Below are 23,241 nucleotides of genomic sequence, written 5' to 3'. Positions count from 1 at the left end.
GTTGCATCCTCATTTGTTTTTGGTCTGAACAATAATTTATAAGTAGTTAAAAATAATTGTTAAAAGTATAGATAAAATAAAAGATGATTAATTAAGCGTTTTGAGAAATATTTATTATGAACCTTATTAAATACAACTAATCAAAGGGAAATCTAATTAGAATCTTAAATTTAGAGATAGAGGCATAACATTTCCTCCTTTATCACAAAGTCCACTATAAATGGAATCAATCACCACTGCCTAATATTCCCGTAACAAATCAAGATCTTAGTGTCTATGATTTTATATATTTCTTGTATATGTCGTAGTACAATCACAAATGTAATTAAAATATTTGACATTACGAACTAACCAGGTGGCTACATATATATATTAAAATACTGAAGTCATTTAAAATAACTTTTGATTGATGACAGATAAACTGAAAGCATCATATAAATGACTAAATATTAAAAAAAAAAACACTTTTATTGCAATAATACCAAGACATATACTCATCAAGCTTGCGAGAGAAGACCTTTACTCATTCTTATAGGCAATATAAATAAAAGGAGAGAAATGCAGTTACTTAGTTTGTATTCAAACAAAAGATTAAAGATCTGTAAAGAAATTTACTTCAGAAAAAAGAAAACAATACCATTAGCTATTGCCAAAAACATTTATAAAGTAAATATAATGACGATTTCTTATCTCACATCGATATAATATGTTAGTCACAATTTGACTAAACAAGCTAATTTTAAAAACACTGTAGTATGGGCGCGACACATTAGTCCACATGAGGTTATATCATAAAACTGAAACAATTTTAAGTCCTAGTTAATTCTATAATTATGTAAATGTCTTAACAAGTCTATTTATTTCATTAGTTGACTATGCACTTGTGCTGTCCAATAAATGGAGGCCTAATTTAGAAAGTGGACAATAATTGTTTCATAAATATAATAAGAGTCAAATAACCCCAGTCATATAATTTTCAGTCATATTTGTCAAAGATATACAAATCATACTATTATGTATGTACTAGTAGTGCTAACATTTGACGTAGGTCTATGGCGCTCTATAAATACAAATGTATAGTATCATAAAACCAACAGGGATAGAATACAACAGCAGTCTCACGGGACCGAACGTTAAACGAATCATAACGAAATTACAAATAAACATTTACACGAAGCCAAAGTTTTTAGTTTTGATAGCAAGTAATAATTTATGTTTGAGAACATGTCGCGAGGAGTACAAAGGTATGTAGAGTCGAGAGATGCAGGTATTAGCGGTGGGGAGATGAGCGTCGTCTGCTGGTCTTATGGTCACAGACGGCATGGGCTGGAAACCTTCTTCGGACGCTGGAAGCGCTGGGGACCCGGTCCAGAAATATACCTTTGAATATAAAAATCATTATATTTAAGTACCAATAACTTTTAAAAATACCAAGCATCATTGAAGACTTACTAAATCTTGTCTTTCTAAATGTGTCATCTTATCAACGATAGCCCACAGCCACCGCTTAAAACGCGCTAGTCGTTCCGGAGGTTCCCCGCTTTCATCGTTGAAGCTCGTGTATGATACTAGTGCCGTCACATTTATATCTCCTACACCGTTTAATAGAAGTCGTAAATCTTCAGCCGTTAAGCCTTCTACGGCAGATTCAGGAAGCACATCTAGTACACCAACACGCATTGCCTGTAAGGGAAATGTGAAGTTATAGACATGAATGCCGTATGTGTCAGCTTTAAAAGAAACGTAATCAATAAAACATACCTCAAGAGCTTTTTCTTGTGATAACAGCATGCGGTGTTGGGCGTATTTTCGTACATAGTCATACACATTGAGAGCTGTAACTTCAATTTCCCGACCGCCAGGCACCAGTTCAACGCAGCCACCACCTTCTTCTTCACACATTTCCAAACTGTAAATGGAATTACAGTAGTGGTGTAGAAGTACCCATATAAATTAAACAAACAATATTGTGTTTTAAAATAGGCACTATATTGTTAGTAATATACCTAAAGTTGAGATCAAGAGCTGCAAACAGTGAATGCGAGTCGCCAGTTTCAGCATCGACGACCAGCTGACGGAGGCTCTCGTAGACGACGGGATCGAAGAATGCCAAATCGTGAAATCTGACGGGTCTACCCAGTATGTACTTCAACACGTGACGATTTAAAAACATCGGGCAGAGTTCATTTTGTAACAAGCATAAACCGATAATCCTGAAAAAAAATTTACAAAAATTATATACAAAAATAAAAGAGATAATGAATATCATTAAAATATTTAAAACCATCGAAAATTTCTAAATTTAACAGATAATAAATTCGAAATACAAATATTTAAAAATAAAGACTACTACTTTAACATAACAGAAAACTAGTACTATAATATGGGATATTCATGCCAACCTGCCAACATTTCTGAAGGCGTTGATCCGTTCAAGCGTGGCGCGGCCCTGTCTCGGCGAGTAGTACCCTCGCTTGCCGGGTGAGTAGAACAGTGGGGCGGCGTCGTCGGAGGCCGCCGTGGTCGCGACGGCCGCCGCCCCCGCGCCCGCGCCCCCACCGCGCTCTGAGAGCGAGAACACGTCCAGATCTATGTGAAGACAACCATTTTAATGTTAACCAGGGATCGAAATGTTTATCAAGTTTTCTCTGTCATATATTTATGTTATGCAAGCTTCATTCGAGTTTAGTATAATTTCGATCCCTGATTATGAAATAAAAAGCCGAAAAAAAGAATTTCGCAAAATAAAATCGAGATATACAAGTGATTTAATTACCTAGTATAGCTTCTGATGGATGTAGTACTATGAGATCCATAGCCTCTCGTACTTTCTGCCGCAGTGCGTCTTCGCTTGCCAGGAGGACGAGCAGCTGAGCTGGCGTCAGTTCCAGCAACATACCAGTGATCTTGCCAGCGAAAGTTGGGTGTAAGGAATGAACCTGAAGATCGATTGTCAATTATTATATTGTGGAAAAAGTGTCTAGTATTGAAAAAATCACAATTTAGATTAAGGTCGTACTTTGGGGTAAAGCCGTTCACCGAGTTGAGCTTGATGTAACGTAAGATGTTCGTTATGTCCTCCAGGTCGATCTCCGCTGTATCCAGCGCCTTCAGTTCCAGGAGCAGCCTGTAATTTCCATATATTTTTAATAAAGTCATGGTTTATAGATCAGGGGTTAAAAAACTTTTGTCTAATGTAAATTTTGTGAATAAATTATTTTTTAGCGCTCTCATTTTCTCATTTACTGAAAACAACTGCAACTTATTCGAGTTCAATGGAATTATCAATTACCCCTCAGGCCCCAGGCCTCTACACAACGCCAGGAATTTTTTTCTGGGTCTCTTACTGCCCCTTTTTAGGCCTGCACCGCCCACAAGGGGCGATATCACTCCCTTTTGGAAAGGCTGAACTAGATCAATCTCAAAAGTTTGTAATATATACATATAAATATTGAATACATGTATGTCAGCCATATATACATACTTGCGGTGAGTATGGTCGGGCGTCCACGCTGAGCACTCGTCGCGGCTCCCGGGCGGCGGGAGGTCGCGGTGCGGGTCGGCCCGGAGCGCGGCGGGCGTTGTCCTTAGCGCGAGCTCGCCCGGCTCCGCTGCGGCTATGTTACAACAATTATAATTATTAAACCAACTTTAGCGATTCTATCTTCTGATTCAACTCGTAACAATGATCATTTAAAATTATCTGGGTGTAAATAACCATTTTTCTGTGTGTGATTACCATAAACAAAATTTTGGTTCATAACTGATTAAAAAATTTTTAAGGCTTGACGAGAAAAGTGTGCAAAATTTTAAAAACTTATAGATAATACTTATGTATAATAATTATCTAAGATCCTAAGACCCCAGGCCCTACTAATTTTCTAATGGATAAAACATATATCATAGGTTAGTATTGGTGGCTGCATTAATACATTTTATAGGTGGTAGAGCCTAGCTGTAGTCATGTAACTACACTACACGTTCGACGTAGGGTGGCTCGACCGGGGAAGTACCACTCTCTCACAGAAGATAGGCGTGAAGTAGCCTTCAATGACTGTGTTTCGTCCGATGAATGAGAGAGCCGGTTGCCCTTTCCCTATTCCCACCTTTTCCTGTAATTTCCTTTTTCCCACTTCTCCCTATTCCTAAAAAACATTCCAACAGAGATGTTGCGGATATCTATGGGCGACGGTGGCTACTGCCCACCAAGTAGGCCATCTGCTCGTTAGCCACATTTCACATTAAAAAAAAATTAGAATATTTCCCACAAAGTACGTAAAAATCAGATCTCAGACTATAAGCAAAGTGCGTACAATTGTTACTTACCTGTAGCACCTTGCACCTTAGAATTGGCCGTCGGTATAAGCTAGTAGATATGTATACGTTTATTGTACGGACTAATAATAACCTATTATATATGTTATGTGCATCAGAAAATAAAAGAGGTTTTTGGCCCTGGGATTTTGTCCTATAAGTAACTTAGTCAAACTATAACAAATATGAAGTTAAATAATAGACCTATGAATTTGATTTATGATTGAGGTTTCAGTTTTACCTTGTGCCACTGTTACTACTAGCGCCGCTAACAGCCGTGCCAGAAGATCCGAGAGTACCGTTGGTAGTGCTACTATTGCTGCCGCTACCAGTAGTCGACTCCAAAGGCGGCAGTTTTTCATTTGCTAATAAAGCCTGTAAAAGGTATAAACATAGAACAGAATTACACAGAGTTTATGTGATTTTGTTTGTAGTTGATATGATTGAGCCGGAATGTATTGAAATAATTACCTCCGCAACGCTGGTGTAAAATGATCGGGCGACTCCGCTGCCCTCGCCGGGTTCATCTCTGAAGGTCACCTTCACACGGTTGACAGCCAGCGGTGGCTGAGCGCTGTGCGCGCGACGGTTGTGGCCAGCAAAAGCGCTATTAAGCTCAGCAAATGTTTGTTGCAATAGTTTAGCGCGGTCACGTTCCATCTGATAGAAAAAACAATTGTTTGTTAATATAATGTTTTCTTTACATGAGTGTCACTTTGTCGTAGAATTGTGAGGTGTTTTGTTACTTATTAATCGTTCGATAACTCAGTTCATCAAGTGGGATAAGATTGTTATAAGTATGTTTTTTCTTAAGTTATATTTACCTTATGTAGGGTCAAATCTTTTTGTTGGGAATTCCTTAATTTCTCCATGTCACGACGGAATTTGACTTCCTTAACAGGGAATCCACCTAGCTCCGCGACTACAGAGCCTGGTTCTAAGCCCACGTCCTCAGTGAATACACGTCCAAATAAGTCAAGAGATAGACGCCAGCGACCCAGCAACAAATCGTGGGAAACCGACGCGCCCAGCGATGGACAAGCCCGACTGTAAAATAACAATATAAAGGTATAAATATTTTTTATTTATAAATATTGGTAAATATATTAATTAATTAATGTTTATCTGAGAAATATTAGAAATAGAGAGACATACGGTTGAGCGGGGGCATTGAGAACTTGAGGTGGCAGCAGAGTCGCGGACGGCAAGCCAGTCGTTTCAACTGTTACATGAGCCGATATTTCTTGAGACTCTAGAGGATCAGCCGCACTAAGTAATTCACCCTATAACATAGAAGAATTAATTAAGTTTATCTTATTACTATTGATTTTTATATATACATAACATGAAAATTTTATGAACAAAATGTAAAATATGACTAACATCAAAATATGTAAATATGTTTATTGTCAACATTTCTCAAATAATTGAAATGACTTACAGCACGTACAATAACGCTCTTGCCGGGGCTTCGTGAGGACGATGCCCGTGGTTCTAGCGACATTGCGCCTGAGCCACTTGGCCCTGGAAAATTTGGATAAGGTATAACGTTAGATAAATTGATATCCGCTGGCACAGGAATGAATGTTTTAAAATGTTGATACAGGATTTTTCAGGCTGTATCAGATCTTTACCAGGCATAGAGGACACATTCTGTTGGTGTGGTGCCTCGATGATAGAGCAGGCGGTGTCAACTAACGTGTGGAACTCTGAAGTACTGGCGTTCGTTTCTTGATGGCTATTCATTGTGGTGGCATGTGGATGTCTAGGATTAGAAGCAATCATAAATTAGAAAAATCAACATAAATATATAAGAAGTCAGATGATTAAGATTGATCATTACCTGTGATGTTTCTTTCTAGGAATCTGTCTGTCTTGTTGTCTTGCTTCATTAGAATCAGAGTCTGATAAGTATTCTCCATCCGTGTCAATTTCCATTTTCGTCACTGTGTCTTTGGCGCAGGAAAGATCCTATACAAAACAGTAATATACTTATGTTTTCACAGTTCTTTTTTCTTCTCAATTTTATATTGCATATTGTTGTCTTTCTTGTCCTCTTTATTAACTATCATAATTTTTGAATTTTTATGCAACATCGACTCGTTGTTTATAACATAAAAAAACCTAGTGCTACTTCAATAATCACCCTAAAGCACCCAATAGTAACATCTAAGACCAGTATATGATAGATTCGAGTCTGAGGCTGTAATAAGATTCTTTACCTGTGGTTCATCTCTAGTCAGGGTGTGGTTGTGTGTTGGCGGAGCGGACGCGGGGCGGGCGGGCGGTGACCAGCCGCGCTCCGTGCCTCGGCTTGAGAGTCCTAGTCGCCGAGGAACCACTGGATACGATATTATATACGTAAGTTATCCAAAAGCATTCGTTTAAGTACATAGAAACACGATATATAGATATTGAACAATGATTCTATGAAACTGCACATTAAACCCAGTCTTAATGTGATAATTTATAACTTATAGCCAAACTTCTACATTAAATCAGATAATATTACATGAATAGAAGTTTTATTCATATAGCCGTTAATTTGTACACATACCTTCTAACGGATTGTTAATACCAGGAGGTCCCTCTCCGGTGGTGGGCACGGTGACTGGTTGACGTGGCATTCCGAACAACTCCTCTCGACGAGCATTAGGTTGCAGTAGTTGCGGTTGATCGGCCAGAGGCAGCGCGTCTTGCATTGTCACTAAAAAAAAAAGAGTTGCATAAGGTTTCTGAGATTATTTACAACTTACTTTCTGGCATTTCTTTATAATAACAACTAACATGCATTGAAAAAATACCTTCAAATTAACCTAATTAGCCTTGCTATATATACAAAAGGCCATTATGAAACATTTAAATCTAGAACTTCATGACTATATAGTATTTTTAGTTATTTGAATAGGAATTATTTATGTATTCATAACGATATATTTACTAGGCTATAGTTTAGGCAAGTTCTTATATTAATAATTAATTATTTCTCATATGTATAACATTGTTATTCGTCCTGTTTATTGTTACATAATTTTTATAATATTAATATTATTATTTCGCTGGAGTATGAGTTAATCATTCTTTCTTTGTTAACTGTCGTATCGTCGACGTATATTTAAAAATTATATACCCATGTATAATTCTATACAGTTTAGTACAGCTATTGTAGAGTGAAAGTTTATAAAGCTATTATAGAGTGGAGGTTTTAGGGTAAATAAATGTCTATTAATCAATATATAATAGACTCACTGTTAAACGGATCGGGCGGCGGGCAGCCGAGACATAGCGTTGAATCTGAGCGCTGGAAGAAAGCGTGCGCCCGTCCGCGAGCACCGTCACCCTCACCGTCCGACTCGGCGGCCGCGCTACCGCCCACCACCATCTCCTCTTCGCCTTCCTCATTCTCATTTTCATCCTGAATAATACATTTTTTAAGAAATTTTATATATATATTTGACATTTATATATTGAACTACGTCGTTTTTTCAAAATAAAGGTATAGTAAAATAGTACTTTTGAATGTAGTGAAAATAATTCCATATTAACATGCGAGTGATCATCATAGTTTTACCGATGTCCATAAATGTTGGTGGTGATGTGGTTGTGGTTGCGCTGCCCTCATGTAGTACACCAAAGCGTCTAGTACGTATGCCACGTGCTTCAATGCGGCCACATCTAGCACAGGCAGTTGTTCTGCATGTTCGGCGCTGTGGGCGCGCAGCAAAGATAGGCAGTATGCGAGGAATTCTCGGCGAGCACTTCCAGCTTCTACACCTAAGTGAATTATTTATAAAAACGTTACATTTGTATATGGTTAAATGAAAAAATATGATAGATAGATAGATTAGTAAGGCAAAGTAGAAAGCTGTTGTAGAAATTTCACCTTGCTCCCGATCTCTGCGTGGTGGAGCTTCAGAAAAACCAATAATCCTCGTCGCTGGTGAAGGGAATGAGGGTGTGCGCCTGGCAACGGGCGCTGACGAACGGTTATCACTGTTTGAAGTGCTCGCATTGTTTGAAGTTAACGAAGCTCCAAATCTGTTTAATACAATTTTCAATTTACTTTCAAGTCTCTTGTTATCACTTATATAAGTAACTTGTAATAACTATATATCAGATGATAAATTTCAAAAACGAATTATTACCTCAATTGTGCTTCTGTAGCGTCCATGACCGTGACTAGCCAATCCCAAGTTTGTTTAAGCTGGCGTTCGAGATAACATTGCAAGCGAAGTGCTTCTCTATAAGCGAGTGGCAACATACGCGGCAATGGCAGTGTTACACGCTCGTATTCCCAGAGTAAATCAGCTATTTGTCGAATAACAATGCCTGTGAACCGGAAATAGTTTAAAATTATAAATAAAAAGTCCGAGCAGCAGTAATAACTTGTGGTAGATTTAATTTATCTAACTGGTTATCCCAGTATAATAAATTATATCGATTTAAAATACCGTTCCATGTATGAATTCAAGTACCATATTAGAATGTGAAGGATCCTACTTACCGAAAGCACGTGCAAGGAAAGACGCAGTGGTGGAGGTGGAGTGCGGGTCGTGCGCCCCCGCGGCCGCCGCTGCCGTGGAACGTCCAAGTGAAGTCGGGTCTATGAACACGAGGGACGAGCGACCGGTCAAGCGCACGCCGCTCGTGCTACTTGTAGTGCCGCGGGATGTCTCACGAGAACTAAAACATCAAATCTCTTTAGTTACATATCGTGAGATAATAATGGGAGATTTTAATTGTAGATAAGACTTGACTATTCAATAACACTTCATTTTTATTATTTTATATGCTTTTTTATTTGTTTACTTTGGAATAAAAAATAAGGCAGTTGGTTAAAAACTGGTTTTATGATTTAAGCGATCTGAACAGTGATAAAATATTTGTTTGGGAGTGCGTACCGTATAGCCCATTGCATCGAATGAGGCGCCAGGTTGGGTCTGGACGGGGGTGCGGAGCGACGTTCTAGCGGTTCTCCATCATGTAGTGGCAGCTCTGCCTCCGCATCTTGTTCGTCAGTCTCACCGGCCTCGGAGTCCTCGTCCTCGGGCTGCGTGGAGTCACCGCTCTCGTCTTCTGGATACAGCAATAGCGATGCTATGCCTGTTGCAGTGCACCAGATAACTTCAATAATAACATATCAGGCTTTACGCCTGATATTCCTTTGTGCAATTTAAGGACTATTTTGTAATGTTAATTAAGAACAAAACCTTTTAGTCTGGAAATGAAGAGGTTTTTCTTCACGATTGTAAATGCTCAAATGATTCTCAACTTACCGGCATCTGATCCTTGCGTTGCTCCTGTCTGTACACTCCGCTGTGCTGATTCAGCGTTATCTTGATCGTCTGAGTCACTCTCCGTTTCCGCTTCCGCAAGCAAATCTAATTCACTTTCGCTCTCACCACCTTCGGCTCGTTCTGTTCCGTTTTCTACCACCACATGCTGCTCTTGTCCTCTGTTTAATAAAGATTATATAAATAGTACATCGTCTTTACACTTATTATTATATTAACTATCTTTTTCAAATTTATTTATTAGGAGCAATAGCATTCTTAAATTTAAAGGTTATATAATATAATATTTTGCATTTTACTTATTTAATAAATCATATCAAATTATCATTCACGCTTCCATATTTAAACTAATATGATCATTCGAAATTAGTTCTAGATCATTCATTTAAATAAAAGAGTAAATTTTTAAACCAGTTCTTACCTGTCACCCATGGGGTCGTCGTGATGTTGCGACTCTGTTGGTGGCACGGGGGCTGGTATGTTAGACTCATCAGTCTCCGAAGCGTCATCATCACCTCCCAGAGCCTCCCCTGCCACGTCATCCGGGTATTCCGTGGCCACAGGTGTAGAGGAACGATCAGGGACTAATGTGGAACTCCCCATCGACGTGCCACCAGCTACGGCACCGCGACCACCCGCCACATTCGATTCCCTACGACAGCGGGTTCATATTCATTCACAAAAAATTTAGTATAAAAATAATTGAGTAAATATAAAACACCAGTCTTTAAGGTTAAATTACTTAAGTTAAAGTTTTTCGATAGCTGTTTCTATAAGAATATTTATAAGAACGGGATATTTATTTAGAAATATAATCTTAATTTTCTTTCAGATCCACACTTATTTAGAAACTAAATAAGACAAACAGAGCAATATAAGCACTCGCTACTTACACATACATAGATTATTATCATTGTATAATTTTTTGTGTGTTATATATTAACAACACATTAACAGCTACAGCTGCATATATTTATTTACCTTCGAGAGTGTGTTATTCGAGAATGTCCTGTAGAAAGTGGTTCGACGCCAAATAGGTCTTCACTGCCGTTTACCAGGTCTACGTAAGTGGTCGCTAGCGGGAAGGGTGCAGTCGGACGGACTACACCGAGTCGCACTGGAGCTAGGAGTGCATCGGCGGCCTCTACTAACTCTTCCACTGAGAGAGCCACCAGCGCCCCAAAAACACGTCGACATCGCACCAGTGACGATGTAATCGATAAAGGACTAAAAATAAATATTTATTTTTTATTCTGTATCAATGAGATAACATATATTTAAAGACATTGTTCTCCGTTTTAATAAAATATATTGATTTGTTCCAAATCTTATTTACCCTTTCTTCTTAGCCGCTCCCGGTGCCATTTCAACACTGAATATAACAAAGATTCTAGCGACGGAGCGTACAAATCGCCTGGTCACTTCACGAGCACGCTCAGCGCGGCCGGGGATTGTGTCGTTTTGTTGTTCCCTGATCAACGTGTGTAATAGAGTATCTAGCATCTGTAACAAATCAATTGTTTAATATCGTTAAATCTATAGTGATTTAAGTTTAGAAATTCTTATTTCAGTATTTATGAAAATTATCCTTATAATTTATGAAAAATGAATTACATATATGTTAGTAAATCAAATATAAACTATTAAAATTAGTCTAGACAAAATCATGTATCTCATTTCTTAATACGAGAAAGAAACAGCTTAAAAAAAACAGGTCAAAAAACATATTCTATTAGTTTTATAGATCACAAGAGTACAGCATAATGAGTTAAGTTTAAGTATATTAAAGAAAAATATTGTCACTTACACAATAAAGCTTACCTAACATTTAGTCCCTGAAAAAAAATGTCACCCGGAAGGTGTTCTTTAATATTATTACTTGACGTATATTAAAATTTACCTCATTAGTGCACTTTACGATCAGTGCATGTGTAAATTTATCTAAGAGAGTAGTTCCAGATTGTTGTGGCACGGGGGTGCCTGCGCTAGTGTCAGCTTCGGAACCGTTCGAGCCGCACATTATCGCGGCTTCAACTGCAGGCCAGTCTCCTACAAATAGTAATATATAATATAATAATCATCATACACACATAAATCGAAATCAGTACGTAGAACATGTTAATATGATAGTAAAAATATGCTACAGGGATATAAGTATTAATATTTTTAAAATGCTAAAGTGTGAGTGCTATAAATACCTAATAAATGGACGAGGGCACGCCTCGCAAATCTCGGTGGTTCGAGGTCGTGGTCCGGCACGTCCACCTCCGCGTCTGATCCCGGTTGCTTGCGAGGGACGCGACCTCGACCGCTGCCCGAGCGGAACTGACGCTGCTCCACCGCCTGACGACCCACCGTTTGAACTAGGAACAGTAAGATGGATTCGCCTCTGTGGAATATAATTTTTTTTTAGTATTCGTAGGTCAGTGGTTATAATTGTCTATTTCGAAAGTAATGTATTGTTATGTATATGTACCATTTTTGTCAACCGAGTATGAATTCGTATTAAAATTACATTTGGTTATTAGAATAACAACAATATGATAAAAAAGTTAGATGAAGAAAGTTAATAATAAAAATATTTTGCTTGCCGTTGGCTCAAAGTTTTTAAGTTAGTCTATATATTGTGTTAATTGAAATTAGTGTTAACCATGGTATTAAAAAGTGAGAAATAAAAATATTTAATTATACCTAGAATTGAAGTGTGTCGCGAGTTGTGTATCTCTAGCAAGCCGAGCGAGGAGATCGCACCGAGCGGCCCAGTTGCCTCCCAGTAATGCTTTACAGCGACATTTCTCCCAGCAGTCACAATAAGCCGTAGGCGAAGTGCGTTTCAGTTTACAGTCGTGACCCTTGTGGCACACCTTTAGAACGGAACAAAATATAAATATAATTCTTGTAACACAGGTACGGAATCGATAGAATAAAATTATAATTCAAGTGTACCTTAGCACATTCGGTGCAACAACACAATGATCCAGTGAGTCCGCACGTTTTGCACTCAAATATATCCTGAAAGGTTATAAGACAGTATTACTTATCGATCGATCGAGCAACGCCTCCAAACACTCAATATAATAAATATCTCCAAGCACCTGGTTGATGTGATCCTGGCCCGTCCACGTAAAGCTGCAGGTGTCGTTACAGCACAGAACTAACAGGGGCGAGTGGTCGGGATGTGCGTTGGGAGGGAAGATGGCGGCCGACCGCTGAGTCTCGTCAGAATCGGAACACGCTCTGATAGCATCGAGAATCACTAGAGCGGCGCGGTACGCGCGTTCCGCTACCGCAGCCATCAGAGGCGTTTGTCCCATACCATCCCTGTTAAATGAAAGTTAAATAATATTATTAATCGATTACTTTAAATAACCTATCGATTTCGTGGGCTGAAACATTTGTTTAATCATCAATGAACATGAGAATATGTTGTTTAGTACAACATCCAGCCTCACAAGTTTTTCGTATTTCTGATCAAGTAAGTATATTATATGTTAGGCTTATACTCACTTGCCAGTAAGCAGCTGCATCAGGTATGGTTGCAGTACTGAACTTTCGCACAGTGTCCTCAACGCCGCTAGAGCGTTACCGCGACGTTCTGCGGGGTCTGCACTCACTGAGCTGCCGCCATTGTTACTGCCACTTGTAATTTTTCTATATAATTATGCAATATTTAATGGACTTATAATCAAAAATGATTCTTTTCAATATTTTACTTGAAATAAATTTGAATATATGTATTTTAGGTAATATTAATTAATTTACCCATTGTTAGTGAGGCCCATTAAGCTATCTTCATCTCCAGAAGCCTCGAATGTTTCTGGTGGCCAGGAGAGAGCTGGTACGGCTTCTTCAGCACTGGCACCACTACCACCAGTACCAGCTGGCACATTCGGCATCGACGCATTGTCCACTGAAGATATATATATATTTAACAATATTTATATTATCTTTGAATAGTTCTAATAGTTGTTATGTCGATTACTTACCAATGTCGGGTTCTTTATTAGATGTTGGAGCGCACATGTGTACACACGCATGGAGTATATTCCTATTACCGTCACAGCGCTCTTGCAGGATTGAAAGAATTTGTTGTTCTGTGTGGATTATAATCACGGTTTTATACATTTGTATGTCAAAATCATATTGAATATTATTGATTTTTTCATTTTAAACTTACTATTTGAATCAGATTCAAGTTGATGCAGCAATTGTCTGAGACCGTCTAGGTCGCAGCGTAAAACGCGAGGCATCATTATTTGGGGTTCAGGAACCATGATTATTAATGCAACCTGCGTGAAAATAGATAAACATTACTCACAACACAAATGTTAATCTAAATTATAAACTTACCCAAGTTTTACAAAGACCGTCTTATATATAAATCATTAAAGATCACAAACAGAACTTGATGGCAAACTAACAAACAGTTTTTTAATAAATGAATTGAAACTAAACATCGCCATTATACGCAAACAACGTAAATGATTCCAAGTTCGAAGCGAAGCGAGAATGTAGTTACATGATTTGAGTATGATATTCTACATGTACAGTTTTTAAGTGTACCTGTGACTTGAGCGCAGGATGGTGTGGGTGGTGTGGGTGATGCGGCTGTAACGGCAGCGCGTGTGCCGCGAGCGCTCGTGCCGGGGGAAGGTTCAACGGCGGCGGCTCTCGGACCGCGCCCACGCAGTCCCGGGACACGGGATACAGAGCGCCGTTGCCATCTAGCATCATCACTACCGGTTCACTTCCCTGTTCACAATTTAAAATAGTTAATAATACTTTTGCAATTCTATTTGGAAGATTGATGTTTTAGTTTTTTAAATACTAATTAGATAGTGCTCGCCTAAACTACCTGATGGTAAGTAAAAATGCAGCCGTAGAGGATATTTAATTCGATTTTATAGCATGAATACAATAAGAGCATAGTAGTAAATTCATACGAAACGTTAGATCTCGTAATTTTTTAGACAAACAGTACGTAGTAAAATGCAGCAATCGACTACAAACCTCGGCTGCCGTTGTAAGCTGTATAGCTTGACCATTGGAGTAACCCAGTAGAGCGGTATGGTCGGTGGGGAACGTGCTATCTGTGAGGGCGCGGGTTGTGCCCACTGCATACACAGCATACGCTAAGGCACCACCAGGACGTCGGACCACAGCGTGTACTCCACGATTATCGACCTATAAGTTAATGACAGTTTATATTTTACTATATATTACAAACAAAGACCACAGTAATACAAAAAATCATGCCTATTGTTTGATTGATTTACAAGAAACATGACAAATAGTAGAAATGATATATGATCCATAACATATACTGATGCTAAGAAAGGTTAACTCACAGCGATAGTTATAACATTTAGATCTGGAGGTAGTGTTATTTTCCTGGGGGATCTCTGCAGACAGTCGGGTCCACGCGGTCCAGCGGTGCCACCGGCACCCCACTTCACCGCCACCAAGTCATCCTTGCGTACCAATCTACAATCCTGTAGTACCGTCAACATATCGTCAGAGGTCGATGGCACGATCTCTTTCCCGTCTTTCCCGACCGATGGAAAACGGACTGCTGCGTAAGCCCCGTCCACTTTTAACACACGGCCAAGCGGAACACTTTTGACATCTTCCAAAAACACAACTTCTTTGAGAGGCCACTCTTCCTCGTCACGTTTAGCGCCATCGTTAGAAGATCCCTCTTCGCCGCGTACCGTCACGCGTTTCGCCCGTTCTGCAATTAAATTTAATATTTTGAGATTGCGTTACGTACAGTACGTATTGTATAATGTGAATATAAAAGATATTAACTGTGAGAAGTGCTAGTATCGCTGCACGTAGATGATGCAGGACTAGGCGGGGGCGGCATGTCGAGGCGATCAGCCATGTCTTTGTTACTATCTTTACCGCCGTCCTTGCTACTACTGTTCGATGATGATGCCTTCACTGAGGACACTGTTAGCGGTGATTGGTTCTGAAATAAAAATGTCATCGTTCAGAATCAATAAGTATAAGATTCGACTTTTTTTAGTTCGAGAGCGAAAAGAATACAAAAAATATATAACCAATGACACAATACCTGTAAATCTCTCTTGTCTTTGTCCGAAATAGAGCGATCAGGTTGTGGGGGTGGAAGCAACTTGAAACGACAAGTGTCGGATAAATTCCAGGCCGCGTTTTGTAGTATTCCGACTTTTGGCACTCCCGTTGACATATTAAAACCTTAACAGATAAAAGCGTAAAATATTACAAAAGTAATCGTAAAACAAAATTAATACTTTTCTATACAAAAATTTGGTATCAAAATAGGAACAATACTAACCGATGGCACCAGGTTGGTACATAGGTGCATTTTTCATAGTGACACTCTGGCCAGCTTGCAGATCAGTGGGTGTATTAGATGAGTGGCCACGTTGTTGTTTGCGAGATCGGGCTCGATGTTTCTCCCAAAGACGAGCGCGTTGACCCAATGGCAGGACACCCCTTTTAATAAAAATATATCATACAATGAATGCAACCAAGAATTGTTTGATGTTTATTTTTAATATGATGATAAAAAGATAAAAAGATGCGCACCACCAATATAGCGTTCCAGATTCCAGTCTTGCAACAGTGTACAATGAGCAAACGTGCAGCGATACAGATCTATCAGATCCAAATTCAGTAAATGTCTGCAATTGATGTTCTAGACGAGCAGCTCCTGGGGCATGTGCTGAAAATAAAATATTATATTTAGAAAAAAATATTATTGCCACAACTGCAGAATAATATAAACTTTCATTTTATTCACCTATCGATTCGTCCAAAAATGTAGCGATACGTCCACCATCACTGAGAATAGACACGCGTATCCCGGCAGCACTAACGCTAACTATTCTCTCACCAGGTGATAAACCCAGCCAATTACCACGAGGGTGGTATATGCTTCCAGAGGCCTGTATAGAGGTATATATTTTAATATAAATTTATAGAGGAAATATCAAGAAAATTAATAATATTATGATATATTTACATCGTTACGCTGGTATGGATGCGCATCAGCCCAACGCCATTGGTGCAATTGTCCTTGGGTTGAGATCGCAATTAATTCACTATATGTGGCAGCGATGTGTGTAAACCGGATGCTGCTATCCCAATATTCCAATTCTTCAGACACCCACAATGGCGATGCCGCCATGGCAGAATCTTTCTTCTTGTTTTCAACTATTATTTTAGGAATTATACGATACACATTAATATTTTTCATTTGGCCATTGCATATGTAGGTTTTTTAGTGCCTCTAGATTGTTAGAGTAAAATATGATATATGAAGAGACACAATTTAAAAGCAAGTATCTGATACATATAACATCAGCTTCTCATCAAAATCTTCTGGGCTAAATGCTTCTAGAAACAATAAATCATCAATTAAAGTTTAATTTAATTTAAAAATACAGTTACGATTGTGTAAGAAAATATTAATTATAAGACTTTTTTTGATAAAATACCTCCTTCTTTGTCCCACGAGGTGTCTCTCAATGCAGACTCGAGCCACCTTCGTGGACCGAAGTACTGCCTCTCACGCCAGCGGCTGAATTCTGAGGGGCGTTCCTGTGTGGAACTGCTGCTCTCACGACTGGCGCCCGCACGGCCACCTCCACTACCACCACCACCTCCGCTACGACTATTTAATAAAATTCTTAAATATCTTCACATGAGGTAAAAGACCTGCATCATCATCATTATAGTCTATGTATCTTAACTTGCAATTATTAGGTTCAGATGCTTTAGCTATTACGCTATCGTGTTTATAACAATGTAATTATTAATTGAATCTTCTTTATTTGAATTGTAAGTCAACAAACAGCTACCATTGTTTTAATGTTAAAAACATGAAGTATATTTTGCTCATAATCTATAGGAAAATGATGATGATGCAGACTCAAATATAAAAAAAAAACTTTATAATAACACCAAAAGAACTAAAAACACCCAATCACAAGACAGAACTAAAACTGCGTAAGCGAGTTGCGTGGTAAATTGGGTAGAGGTCTACTTTTAACTCTACTGGTGGGATAGACGAGGTCCAGGAGCGTAGCTTGACGGGATACCTTCTGACAGCCGCGTACCCGAAGATGTCCTCGGAGAACATGGCGTCGGCGTCTATGATGACGGACTGGTCTTGCTGGGTTGCGTGGAAACCTCCATCCAGGAGTGAAATGAGATCCTCAGGGACGTAACCGTCTCCGCCCTCTCCACCCTCGGGCTCCTCGCCCTCCTCGTCATCTCTCGACAGCAGATTGTTCACCGCCTGATTTACATCCAGGTTTGTGCGCTACAAGACATAATACAGGATTACTAAAATGTACAGAAATTAAAAATTTTTTTTTATAGAGCCCAATAACCAAATTGAAAAAAACTACCTGTAGTTCTCGTATAATTAAGCTCCTGCTCTTCCCCTGGAGGACAACCTGAGCTTGAGTAACTAAATCTTCGGGAACGAATGGGGCTGGGACCGTAGATACAACTCTACTCGACCCAGATGCTCCTATAATAACACCAGTAGCCCTACTCGTGGAACCTTCAGAATTAATTAACGAGAAATATTAATTAAAACTTTTTAGATTCTTAAAATATTTTCGTTGAATTTTTTTTTTTACATTACCTTGTGAACTCGGTGCAGCGCGAATAGAATTCCTCATAATTCTAGCTCGAGTGCGTGGCTGTTGCCTCGAACCGCAGCCTCCTCCACTGCCTCCCTGTTTCCCACCGCTGGTACCGCCTCCACCGCTCCCTCCACCACCATTCCCACCACTTTTACTTGCATCCGCTTTGCTTAAATCCAATCTATCAGGAATAATGGAGAAGGCAGCTCGACAAATGGAACCATCTTCCAACAAACAAGCGATATGAGCCGGTCCTGCAGCAACAGCCCGGACGCCTCGCAGAGACGAAAGAGCAGACGGCGCGGCTCCGGTTCCATATCTGTTCCAACGTTCAGCTACCTCTCGAAGTCTGAAAATAACGTTTTATGTGAAAATATTTAAATATCAATTCATAAATGAGTCGAACCCGTTTCAACAAAAATACTTTAAAACACTTGAAAATCTTGATTACCGGTAATAAAAGAAATAAGCAATTCCATTATTTTAATGAGATAATAAATCATCCGAACAGTTGCGAAGTATATATTACGATTACCAATGTAAGGTTTAAATGATTACTTTCTCTTCGTAAGTCATTTTCTGGACGTCTTTCAAAAGAACTAAATAGTAAATTAATCAATGTAAAATATATTACATGTTTTAGGTGATAATAAATTTAGTAAATAAATTATATTAACGTAACGAGCAATATACGTTATTTTTGGTTAAAATATTTTTATATATTTAAACTGATGTAAAACAAACAAAATCTTGGGATGAATAAAGAAATACATGCATTTTAATCACACAATATATAATTCGTTGATATCTGATATGTTTTATCATTAAAATCGGAGAAATAAATTGTATGTATGTCTTACTAACAATAAGATTAATCTCAAACACGACTATATAGGCCTGAAACTGTACTAAAAATAATGAGAACTCGTTTAAAATAAGTCCGTTAAGTAGTTAGCATTTTATGCTTACAATTTTACATACAAATATATGAGCTTGAGTTATGTTATAATTAGCTTTGAAGTAATAAGTACTAGAGTTTTGTCCTGACATATTCTATCTTTGTAACATAAAAAACTAAATACTAACTATAATAGCAACTGTGTTTAAAAAATCATACAATTGCCTCAACTTTTAAAAGAGAAAACTGTACATTATTTGGAACAATTTTTTATATATCTTAAATAAGACCACTCACATAAACTGTCATGTAAAAACATGTAACGTTATATCTATTTGTTCTCAGAATATTTTTCCTTGATGAGAACACTAGTTTTTTTTTTTTTTAAATAAAGGAAATATAAAATTCTATGATATTAGTATCTCTATTTGTAAAATTTTATCCCATATGTTGTAGATATAATAGCCACATCTATTACGAGGAATGACGGCGTCATACCGATCGATAACTCGCACATTGCAACTGCTTTGACAACATCGGTATGCAGGCAAAAATACAAAAAAAAAATTATAATAGTGAACCTAAATTTACAAGCATTCATTATAAATGTGTCTTGATTGAAACTATTTGAACTGAACGATTTCTACATAGAGTACAAATTTATATTTATAAAAAACATCATTTATATCATATTGTACTTTTAATTTCGTAATTATAATATAAAATTCCTTGAAATGGTATCAAGATTTTTTGCTTTATTATAAAGAGTTTACTTTTTTGTGACCATTATTATAATAAATTTAGGATGAATCAAATATTAATTATTATTAAATAGGTTATAATGTATCATGGACGTTATAAATTTATTTTGTATGTATCAATATAAGTAAACAAATATGATAAATATATTTTTTAAAACCACAGATTATACTTTAGATCATCTTGCTATAAACTTTTTTAAATTATTGGAACTAAAAATTGTATAATTATGGTTATTTACAACCATTCATATGGTTGATGTATTATTTGTGATTCATCAGCTTTATTATTTTATTATTGATGAGTTTACTATGAATAAAAACCTGTATTAATATGTAATATGTCAGTCCTTTTATAAATGACATGACATTCGACATTATTCTCTCCAAAAAAAAAAAAGATTTATTGTTTGATAAAACCAAAAGATTGATTTTATTACATGTCTAAGTTATACTTAGGTGCCATTGAAGGCAAAGTAAAAGCAATCTTAAATTTTGATGTTAATATCAAATGTACAAAGAAATTTTTTATGCAGACATTTTAAAATAATAATTAAATGTATATCTTTTTATAAAACACCAATTAACTTAAATGTTAAGACTTCATCTGACTCTGGTATTTTTTATTACTTTTTTAATTTATTTTGTTGCAATGTTATCAACAGTCATTTAAAAAAGGTGCTTCAGAAAACAACTTCAATATAATTGAACAATAAAAATCCTCTTCAATTAATATGAAAAATTTAAAATTTTACCATTTATACTGTCCCAGTAATCATTATAATAATTTATGCCAACAATAAATTATTAACTTCTAAATATTATATAAACATTAAAAAGTAATACATTGTTTATATATTAATTTGTCTCAGTAATGTCATATAATAATAATTAACAAAATTGTCACTAATGTACTCAGTAATTAATAAAATATTACTTAAATTCAATTAATTTCATTATAGTATCAACATTTTAATGTCAGTATATCTTTATAAGCATTTAATTCTGATATTACATCTGCTAATAACATTTATCAATGGACAGCAACCCCTTCTAACAAGGTCAACTTAAACTATGACCTACTGTATTTTGACCTTTTCATTTTTTGTTATCTTATTTTTTATTTTTTTTGAATACCTTGCTTACTACTTACACTGCACTTTTGCTGTGTGCATTAGAATATTCTTGAATTTACATTTTTGTCTCAGCAAAAAAAAAGTACAACCCACATATAATTCATACAAGATCTTAATGTTTATTGCAAACGGAAAAAGAATCTGAAGATATGTATGCCACAAATTTTAACAGTAAACGATAAAAAAACAATTTACATACCTTTACATTATAAAATACTTTAAAAGAGGCTTTCAAATCTATAAAATATTAAAAATTTAACACTAATTACATTTGAAATCTGACAGTCATTCTATTGAGTTTTAATGCAATAATAATATTGGGTCTTGTTAGGCTCCTACTTTTGTATTAATTTTTGTTAATTTTTTTGATGGTATACATAATTTTAAAAACTTCATAAAATTTATAATCAAAATAAAGTGAAACAATGATAATTTTGATAACATCTGACCCTCTCTAGATAAATATAATTTTCTCAAAAAGTGTAAGTGTTAACCATTTTTGTTTGATCAATAGAAGTCACTTGAAGAAGATGTTCGCCAATAGTTATTAAGATCCAATATAACAAATGTATCAATATATTTTTATAATAATCTACATTGCATAAGTATATTGCAACAGAGTGAATGTTTCTCATACTTTTTTCTCTCTCATTATTTTAATTTAAATTTCAAACATAAAATAACATTCAATCTTTAAATTTAATATTAATTTTAAAGATTTATCATAAAATAATAATTGAATATTACATAATAAAATGTGATATAATCCTTAAATGTAGTCCTCTGCCTTTTAATTAAGTAGCTCATATGTAAAACACAATTCTCTTGATTTTATAACACCATGGAAATTAAATATATAATTTTAAGAAATGAAGTGAGTAGTGAGAATCCTCACTTCATTATAACTATATTGTCACTAACAGTAAAGGGGTGTGTAGATATTTCACATTGTTATTTAAAAACAAAAAAATTTAAAGTAATTTTATACATAAAAACATGTTTGAAATTTAATTTATTTGTGATACAAGAGACAAAAACTGAGCACAAGAGTGTGTGTCGCTTAAATCCAACAGTGGAATGATTTTGGGTGATTATGTACACCTAACACAATTTTTTTCAAAATACCTGTGGGTCTTTAATACAAACCTACAACCCTATGCAAAAGAACAAACATTTAAGCCTTTAAAATTTCCGACACTTTTACTCAATGTTGATTCATATATTTACAGCTATTATTATTTTTATATAAAATTCTAAAATATATATTTTTTTACACCATCCCCTCATCCTCTTATCTATCCTCTATTTTCAGGTGTCTTAATTAAAATACTTTTAATAAACAAAAAACATCTGTGTCATTACATTAAATTTAATAAGAGCATGTAACCTAAAATATTGTCATTCAATGATTACTTACAATTAAATATAAATTGGTTGTTCTTTATTATTGTGTTAATTGTATAAACTACTATCTCAGAATCTCTAAATATGAATATTATGGATAATATTACTGTAGCTATAAATGCTTCCAGCTAGTACAATAAAGGACCTATAATGGTAGGGTATTTTTATTTTTAGGTTTTATCGAATGCATAAAATAAACATTTCCCTGTAAAATCCGACATCGTAATAGCAACTCGAATACATTACGCCATTATCCAAGCCGAAAGCAAGCTTGCAGACATAATATCTTCGACACCTAATTCAAGTAAAATTTTCAGCTGCAAAAGTTGCAGCAGTTTTCAGAATGTTCATTTCATTTAGGCCCTTATTGAAATACGCTGAAGTGAATAGGCATAAAATACTATAAAATGGAAGTATTTTTATCAAATCACATATGATCAACGTAATGGAGTCGACTAGAAAGTTAAATAACAGCTTACCTATCTATCAATTGATCCTCGGTACCAGGTAATGGATGAACCACAAAATGCATTGAACACATTTTTGTGAGATCTTGATATAATTTTCATATAAAGATCACTTTCACATTTGTAACCACCGAATAACTGTATGAACAAAAGAACACTCCTATCTAAAATCCTTTTCTAACCACCATATTTCTTGTAGATTCTCTCAAACTTCAATAGCGTTTTTCGTTCTCAAATACATGTGAGTCGGTACATGACGAAAAAAGAAAGAAAATATCAACATGGCTTCTACGTCTAAAATGTTGGCAATTGGTATTCATGAAAAGCT

The 23,241-nt window shown here is 36.4% G+C and overlaps 1 protein-coding gene across 4 annotated transcripts; it reads right to left on the bottom strand.

Annotated features, from left to right (window-relative positions):
- Positions 1-91: 91 nt before the first annotated feature.
- On the bottom strand, positions 92-23,189 carry LOC116766487 (E3 ubiquitin-protein ligase UBR5). Of its 4 annotated transcripts, none has more exons than XM_032656348.2 (50): positions 22,926-23,189; positions 18,250-18,599; positions 18,008-18,165; positions 17,696-17,919; positions 17,093-17,268; positions 16,618-16,808; positions 16,396-16,540; positions 16,182-16,317; positions 15,928-16,088; positions 15,685-15,827; positions 15,417-15,579; positions 14,957-15,339; positions 14,619-14,792; positions 14,172-14,360; positions 13,786-13,897; positions 13,595-13,702; positions 13,371-13,518; positions 13,116-13,259; positions 12,704-12,929; positions 12,555-12,620; positions 12,300-12,472; positions 11,807-11,997; positions 11,509-11,657; positions 10,945-11,111; positions 10,590-10,835; positions 10,030-10,260; positions 9,591-9,769; positions 9,216-9,438; positions 8,819-8,997; positions 8,460-8,643; positions 8,198-8,352; positions 7,886-8,088; positions 7,564-7,729; positions 6,872-7,021; positions 6,537-6,655; positions 6,158-6,285; positions 5,949-6,079; positions 5,756-5,838; positions 5,470-5,597; positions 5,139-5,361; positions 4,786-4,974; positions 4,556-4,689; positions 3,485-3,617; positions 3,020-3,127; positions 2,777-2,939; positions 2,403-2,589; positions 2,007-2,213; positions 1,762-1,909; positions 1,453-1,683; positions 92-1,380 (listed from the first exon to the last, which is right to left on the bottom strand). In XM_032656348.2, the coding sequence occupies exons 1-50, from the start codon at positions 22,985-22,987 to the stop codon at positions 1,168-1,170; spliced, it is 8,580 nt and encodes a 2,859-aa protein (XP_032512239.1). In that variant the 5' UTR covers positions 22,988-23,189; the 3' UTR covers positions 92-1,167. The 4 variants fall into 4 exon arrangements, with proteins under 4 accessions (XP_032512239.1, XP_032512274.1, XP_032512266.1 ...); XM_032656383.2 differs by having other exon boundaries at positions 2,403-2,565; XM_032656375.2 differs by having other exon boundaries at positions 9,216-9,417.
- Positions 23,190-23,241: the final 52 nt, after the last annotated feature.

This window comes from Danaus plexippus (genome assembly GCF_018135715.1).
Source record: "Danaus plexippus chromosome 3 unlocalized genomic scaffold, MEX_DaPlex mxdp_25, whole genome shotgun sequence".
Lineage (NCBI taxonomy): Eukaryota > Metazoa > Arthropoda > Insecta > Lepidoptera > Nymphalidae > Danaus > Danaus plexippus.
The sequence above is the reverse complement of the archived record's forward strand: the minus strand, read 5'-3'. Positions and strand labels throughout refer to the sequence as shown.